Source organism: Myotis davidii, unplaced genomic scaffold (assembly GCF_000327345.1).
Source record: "Myotis davidii unplaced genomic scaffold, ASM32734v1 scaffold653, whole genome shotgun sequence".
NCBI lineage: Eukaryota > Metazoa > Chordata > Mammalia > Chiroptera > Vespertilionidae > Myotis > Myotis davidii.
The window spans coordinates 760043-768269 of NW_006285129.1; the positions used below are offsets into that span (position 1 = coordinate 760043).

At 44.3% G+C, this 8227-nt stretch overlaps 1 protein-coding gene across 1 annotated transcript in view; it reads left to right on the plus strand.

Moving 5' to 3' along the window:
• Nucleotides 1–8227, plus strand: part of PRUNE (prune exopolyphosphatase) — a 17989-nt gene that overhangs the window by 4460 nt on the left and 5302 nt on the right. Inside the window, exons 2-6 of the mRNA XM_006755730.2 lie at nt 2822–2914; nt 4008–4210; nt 5797–5981; nt 7281–7439; nt 8167–8216. Coding sequence (XP_006755793.1) covers nt 2822–2914; nt 4008–4210; nt 5797–5981; nt 7281–7439; nt 8167–8216 — 690 coding nt within the window. The remainder of the gene's footprint in view (nt 1–2821; nt 2915–4007; nt 4211–5796; nt 5982–7280; nt 7440–8166; nt 8217–8227) is intronic.

Genomic DNA, 8227 nt, shown 5'->3' on the forward strand with positions numbered 1-8227 from the left:
AATCTGCCACTGCTTAGCATGAATGGGTCTTGGCTGCCACCCTGGTGAATTAGGCTTAAATAAATGGGTGCAGGGAGAATCTCAGGGCAAACTTTCCCCAGAGACCCTTTGCCCAAGATCTTGACAGATGACCCCTGCCTTTTGTACTTCTCTCTAGGACTGGGAATAGGAGGTGGGAAAGAGGGTAGTTTAAAAACAAGAACTTAGTTATGAGATCAAGCAATTTATACCACCAGAAGTCTTCTAAAATTGTCTCTTTCTGGGAGAATGGTGTGGAGGTGTGTGTGTGTGGGGGGGGGGGCGGAATAGCCAATACAGGGAAGATGATTCTAGATTCTTTTTCCCCTAAAATTAATTACTTGATAACTGCTCCTTGTTATGTTTTGCTCCTCTGAACTCCTGTCCTACTGTTCTAAACTCCCATCTAGCAAATCTTCCCTGATAGAAGCAGCCAGAATGTTTGGAACTGTACCTTTCTATAACCCAATAGTTCTTACCTGGGACTAATTTTTTTAAAATATATTTTTTTATTTATTTCAGAGAGGGAGAGAGAGAGACAAACATCAATGATGGGAGAGAATCATTGATTGGCTGCCTCCTGCACACCCCACACTGGGGATTGAGCCCACAACCCCGGCATGTGCCCCAACATCATAGGTCGATGCTCAATTACTGAGCCACGCCAGCCGGGTTCCCAGGAGTGATTTTGCTCCTAGAGAATATTTGGCAAGTCTGGAGACATTTTTGATTGTCATGACTGGGGGTGCTATAGGCATCTAGTGGGTAGAATCCAGAGATGCTGCCAAACATCCTACAAGGCACAGAATAGCCCCCACAACAAAGAATTACCTGTGCAAAATGCCGATAGAGCTGAAATTAAGAAACTCCGCCATAACTAGTGTTTCTCATTTGTTCTCTTATCCCTTCGTCCCTCAGAAGCAGGTTGAGAGAGAAGTTCAAAAGCAAATTAGTAAGAGAGAATTCTTGTGCCCTAAGCTGAGCCATAGACTTTAAGGTCTCATTTCATCTGGCTGAATGCTCACACCTATAATGAAATCATCACTCTTTTTTTTTTTTTTTTAATATATTTTATTGATTTTTTTACAGAGAGGAAGGGAGAGAGATAGAGAGTCAGAAACATCGATGAGAGAGAAACATCGATCAGCTGCCTCTTGCACATCCCCCACTGGGGATGTGCCCGCAACCAAGGTACATGCCCCGACCGGAATCAAACCTGGGACCTTTCAGTCCGCAGGCCGACGCTCTATCCACTGAGCCAAACCGGTTTCGGCCGAAATCATCACTCTTAAAATACCTACCTCTTCAGGTTGTTTTGAGGATTAAATTTTAGTTTGTGCACATTAAGCTATAGAATAGTACATGGCACACTCTAAATGTCTCAGAACTAAACCAAACCCTAGTCTCTGCTGTTGTGGGCACTGTAGATTGTAATGTATTTTCTTTAAAACTCTGATAGCTAGGGAGAATCAGGGGAACAAGGTTAATAATAACCCTCCCTACCCCATTTTTTAAAAATATATTTTTATTGATTTTTTACAGAGAGGAAGGGAGAGGTATAGAGAGCTAGAAACATCAATGAGAGAGAAACATCCATCAGCTGCCTCCTGCACACCCCCCACTGGAGATGTGCCCGCAACCAAGGTACATGCCCTTGACCGGAATGAACCTGGGACCCTTCAGTCTGCAGGCCAATGCTCTATCCACTGAGCCAAACCAGTTAGGGCCCTACCCCATTCTTATCAGCAGCTGGACTTTTCAAAGTGTAAAGTAAAAGTTCCAGCAGCAACCCCTAACCAGTTTGGCTCAGTGGATAGAGCGTCGGCCTGCGGACTGAAAGGTCCCAGGTTTGATTCCGGTCGGGGCATGTACCTTGGTTGCGGGCACATCCCCAGTGGGGAGTGTGCAGGGGGCAGCTGATTGATGTCTCTCTCCCATCGATGTTTCTGACTCTCAATCCCTCTCCCTTCTCTGTAAAAAATCAATAAAATATATTTTTAAAAAAAGTTCCAGGAGCAACAACTGTGCTTGCTTTAAGCTAACCCTGCTGGGAAAGGGGCCTGTTTCTCTGGTTGAGGTGTTGGTTATATCTGGTTGTCATGGAGGTTCCTTGGGGAAGCTTTTTTTTTTTTTTTAAATATATTTTATTGATTTTTTACAGAGAGGAAGAGAGAGAGATAGAGAGTTAGAAACATCGATGAGAGAGAAACATCGATCAACTGCCTCCTGTACATCTCCTACTGGGGATGTGCCCACAACCCAGGTCCATGCCCTTGACCGGAATCGAACCTGGGACCTTTCAGTCCACAAGCCGACGCTCTATCCACTGAGCCAAACCGGTTTCGGCCCTTGGGGAAGCTTTTATGGACAACGAGATAATGGACTAGTTCTTATTTTTTGAAGTATTAAGGATTCTTTTCCCTGTTTTGAAAATGGGAGAAAAATAAACCATGGCTTGAATACTCGTACATCAGCTTACCTGTGACTTCTCAAGTGCCCAAAGCAACATCAGAAATCAGAATTATTTACTGCTGGCTTTTTGTAAATCAACAGTCAAGGAGACAGTGTAGCGGACAGAAAAGAGCACTTTCCCACTAACTGGATCTGTGTGGAATGCTCAAAGCTTTGTCAAAACACAGATGCCCTCTGAGCCAGTGTCCTCATCCATGAAATGAGGACCCGTAAGATCCACCTGCTCACCTCCTCGGTGGGATCAGTGAGAGGATGCGTGTGAAGCCCTACGTGAGTGCCAGGCAAAGGCAAGTGCGTAGATGCTTCTGCTAGTTTCCCGTTCTCCTTCCAGGAGTCCCAGCCACTGCATGTCGTGCTGGGAAATGAAGCCTGTGACTTGGACTCCATGGTGTCCGCTCTCGCCTTGGCTTTTTACCTGGCAAAGGTGAGTACTTAGGAACAGAATCTCTTAGAATGAAAAGATTTGGATTCAAGATTCAGCTCTGCTGCTTAACACCATCTAGTCTTGGGTAAGTTAAATCCCTTAACTTTTCCGAGTCTAAAGTCTGAAATAATTTACAGTGTTGCTGTGAGGATCAAATGAGTAAACGTATTTTGAAGAATGTATAAACAGGGAGCATTTGAGATCTTGCTTCCTGGCAGTTATCATCAGTTTGGCTCAAATGAACTCATAAAGTTTCAAAAATAAGAATGTGTAAACCATAAAGCAATATTCAAAGAGTTTATTACTTGAGTAACTTGTGGGTATCCATACTCTGATGTGTATGCCTCATGTCCACGTCAGCTCTTGAAGACTGATAATGCCTTCTCTGCAGCATCTCTAGAACTAGCTCTTTTTCATGAATTTTCTTTTAAATATATTTTTATTGATTTCAGAGAGGAAGGAAGAGGGAGAGAGAGAGAGAGAAATTTCCATGATGAGAGAGAATCATTGATCAGCTGCCTCCCGCAAGCCTCCCACTGGGGATCGAGCCCACAACTTGGGCATGTGCCCTTGACCAGAATCGAACCTGGGACCCCCCCCAGTTTGCAGGCTGACACTCCATCCACTGAGCCAAACCGGCCAGGGCATGAGTTTTCTTGTTGACCTTCATGTTGTTGCTAAGAATGAGAAAGGGCAAGGGTTTTCCTTTTATTCTTTTTTTTTTTTTTAAATATATTTCTTTATTGATTTCAGAGAGGAAGGGAGAAGGAGAGAGAGATAGAAACATCAACGATGAGAGAGAATCATTGATCGGCTGCCTCCTGCACACCCCCCACTGGGGAACAAGCCCGCAACCCAGGCATGTGCCCTCGGCCGGAATCGAACGTGGGACCTTTCAGTCCGCAGGCCGACACTCTATCCACTGAGCCAAGCCGGCTAGGGCTGTCCTTTTATTCTTATTGACTTGGTAATTGTGGCTTTGAGAAGAGCAGTAACTCATCCAAAATCATGTCTTCCTTGGTCCCACTTGTCTTGTTACTTTTCCTGCCTGTTCCAAAACACTGCCATACCTTCTTTTCACTTTCCTCTCCAGACGAGTGAGACTGAGGATGTCTTTGTTCCAGTTTTAAATATAAAACGTTCTGAGCTACCTCTGCGAGGTGACAACGTCTTCCTCCTTCAGGAGATTCACATTCCAGAATCCCTCTTAATTTTCCGGGATGAGATTGACCTCCACACGTTGCACCAGGCTGGCCAGCTCACCCTAATCCTTGTTGACCACCATGTCTTACCCAGGTATGTGGAAGGACGTTAAGCTGATACTCAATCATGTGCCATGTTGGGCTCTGATGAGTAAGATCTAAAGAGAGGAAGAATTTTTGCTCTTGGGAATCTCACGTGCTAATGGTAATTGATGGGTCATATTGGATATAGAAAATATTATCGCTTCTCCAGTTTGCCAGTAGAAACTTGGAGAGTTCAAATTAAAAGATAACTCAGAAATCATTTAAGTCTGCCTTTGGTATTATTATATTTTAAGATTTCGTGGCAGATTTATTATAATAGAAACTTTTGAATAATGCTTCCAACTCTTTTTAATTTTTAAAAAGTTAGCAAAATTATTTTCTACATAAGACAATATCTTATTAGTGTCTTTAATAAAGGTACACACCTATAATAATTCCATCCCTAATTGAAGACTGGAAAAAACTGCCAACAAAGCAACATAAGTAAGTCTATCTGGCTCCTGCTAGTATTAAAATGTATGTTTTTTCCTTGAGCACACTGGTTATAGCAGGACATTGACAGAGGGTAGCTGTCCATTCACTCATTAATAAATGTCTGTTTAGATGATGAAGGTGAGAAAGAGTCCCTGTTTTCAAGAAGCTTTCAGTCAGAAAGAGGGAGCTGTAAGGGGCTTAGAGGTAGGGGACAACCATCACTCTGGGGGACAGCAGGTGAGGAAGGATGTAGTGGTTAAATATACCAGGGGGCAGTAGAGGGTGTCAGGAAAGGTTTCCTAACAGAGTTAACCCTTGATCTCAGTCTTGAAAGAGGACTAGCTATTTACTCAGGGAATGGGGAGGTAAGGTAGTGAGGAAAGCATCCAGCCAGAGAGAGTGATTAATTCAAGCAAAGGCAGGCAGGCATGAAATAGCATGGTGAGTTGGGGGAACCGGAATTTGTTTTGCATGGCTGAAGCATAAAATATGAGTGAGAAATAAGACATGGAAAAAGATAAGACTCGAGAGGTAGACAGGCCAGATCATGGAGACCCTGCCAAAGAGGTCAGACTTTGTTTAAGACCGGACCCTTTTATGTAATGATGTTTACTTTGAATTTATATTAGTTCACACAAACCCTCCATCCATGCTTTTGTTCCGGCCCTCCGGTCCAAGTTTAAGAACCCATTGTGGCCCTCGAGTCAAAAAGTTTGCCCACCCCTGGTCTAGAATAAGGCAGTAGCAGAGGGTTAAAAAGGAGGAAATAAATAGAAATTGAGATAGAAGCCACAGGATCTGGTGACATGCATGGAATTTGGGTATTAAGTGAACTGACGGAATAGGAGCAATTTAGATGTTGGGTATCAAGGGTGTCAATTGGAAAGGCACCCCTAAAGGACTTCAAATATGTGGATAAGGTATTAGTAGCAGACACTTTGCCAAAATCACACATATACTATTTGACGATAACTTCAGTTATAACATTAAAGAAAAGAATTGAAAGGAGTGGGGCAGAGGTAGAAGTGACCAGAGGTCTAAGTGTTTACCTAAGACGCCTGCATTTTCCTTCCTGAGTGAGGTGGAGATTGGTTAGAAGCAGCTGGAGTGCTCCTACCTACCTTTGTTTCTCTTTTCCCCACACCGCCTTTCCCCACACAGAAGTGACGCAGCCCTAGAGGAGGCGGTGGCAGAGGTGCTAGACCATCGGCCCATCGAGCAGAAGCGCTGCCCTCCCTGCCATGTTTCAGTTGAGCTGGTGGGGTCCTGCGCTACCCTGGTGACCGAGAGAATCCTGCAGGGGGCACCAGAGATCTTGGACAGGCAAACTGCAGCCCTTCTGCATGGTGAGGATGGCTTGGTTGGGGCCTGACTCGGTAGTTCCTCCATTCCTGTCCCAGAGAAGGGACAGCTGAAAAGTCTAGATTCTTCCAGCTTGACCATACCCTCTCAGAGCCAGTCAGCCCATACTGAAGGCTGGGATTCTTTCAGGGGGGCAGTTAGGTATTAAAAGGCTGTGGGATACTTTGTTGGAGAATGCAGAAGGGAAGCAGGGGCAACGGACCTAGAAGCTGCCTCAGCAGCACTATGTAATGAAAAGCGGTAGCCAGCCCTAACCGGTTTGGCTCAGGGGACAGAGCTTCGGCCTGCGGACTCAAGGGTCCCAGATTCGATTCCAGGCAAGGGCATGTACCTTGGTTGCGGGCACATCCCCAGTAGGAAGTGTGCAGGAGGCAGCTGATCGATGTTTCTCTCTCATCGATGTTTCTAGCTCTCTATCCCGCTCCCTTCCTCGCTGTAAAAAATGAATAAAAAATAAATAAATGCAGCCCATTATATGTGTAACCATGAGGGGAAAGTTTACCCAAATGGTGTAGGACACTCAGACACCATTTAAAAAAAAGAAAAAAGAAAGAGAAAGAAAAGAGGTAGCCAAAGAAGCAGGAAACGATTCCAGTACCATTTCTGCTCAGGAAGTAGTTATGTGACCTTGAGCAAATCTCTTAACCTTTCTTGTTCTCTTTTTCTCCATTTGTAAAAAAGAGAAAGAGGAAAAAAAGAGAGAGAATTGGATTAGACTGTCTTCACTGGTCCCTGGCTGGTGTGACTCAGTGGTAGAGCGTTGGCCCATGGACCAGCGAGTCTCGGGTTTGATTCCCAGTCGAGGGCATGTGCCTGGGTTGCAGGTTCATTCCCTGGCCTCTTTAGGGCATGTGCGGGAGGCAACCAATCAATGTGTCTCTCTCATGTCAATGTTTTGCTCTCTCTCTTCCACCTCCATCCCTTCCACTCTCTCTGAAAATCAATGGAGAAAATATTCTCAGGTGAGGATTAACAACAAAACAAAACAAGATTCTTTACTAGAATTTGGCCTCCTGAAGAGAAGTCATCTTTCTCTTACTAGGTCTCACAATCTCCAAGGATTGAGATGCTGGGTTTTCTTTCTACTGTTTCCCCATTTCCCTGCCTGCATTTTAGTTTCGATTTGGGAGGTCTTAGGGCATAACCCCATTTTCTTGTTTTATTTTCAGTGAGTTTGCATACAGTATCCTCTGTATTGGGACTATTTGGAGGGTTATGTGTGTTTCCATGGTCATAAATGGAGGGCCACAAAGTTTGAATTCTGTCATCTTCCTTTTCCACAGCAACAATCATCCTGGACTGTGTCAACATGGACCTTAAAATTGGAAAAGCAACCCCAAAGGACAAGAAATATGTGGAGAAGCTGGAGGCCCTCTTCACAGATCTGCCCAAGAGAAATGACATCTTTGATTCTCTGCAAAAGGCAAAGTTTGATGTGTCAGGTATGAAGTGTTAAACTGACTTCTCTCCTTCCTACAGGAGAAAACACCATCAAAACAATTTCAGAGCTTGGGTAATGCTTAAGCTTTGGAGATAAATGAGGTAGTGTGTGCGTCTGATCAGGAACTAATTAGTCGTTTACTGGATTGTTCTGTTTGGGCTATTAGGGAAGATAGGAAGAATATACTAAAGTCTCAGAGATTTTCACTCTAATCAGAGAATATAGACTTATAAATAAAATATGCTGAGGGAATACTAAGTTATCAGACTGAGATCTAGATAATTGGTTAGGGAAGCAGAAGAAACAGGGTGACTATACCAAGGACAAAGAAAGAGAACAAAAAAAACATAATTTTCCACCCAGCTACCTCCTGATTAAAAAAATAAATAGCCCTGGCCGGTTTGGCTCAGTGGACAGTGTGTCAGCCTGAGGAAGGGTCCTGGGTTCGATTCCAGTTAAGGCACATGCCCAGCTTGTGGGCTTAGTCCCCAGTAGGGGGTGTGCAGGAGGCAGCCAATCAATGATTCCCTCTCATCATCCTATATAATAAATGCCTAATATGCGGTGTCTTCCTCTTCCTAGCCTTGGGACCCTGGGCTCTCTTTTTTGACTCCTAGTCTCACATCTATTTTCTAGGCCTGACCACTGAGCACCCACCTTCCTCTTCCTAGCCTTGGGAAGGCTCTGGGCTCTCTTTTTTGACTCCTACTCTCACATCTATTTTCTAGGCCTGACCACTGAGCAGATGCTGAGAAAGGACCAGAAGACCATTTTCAATGCAAACATGAC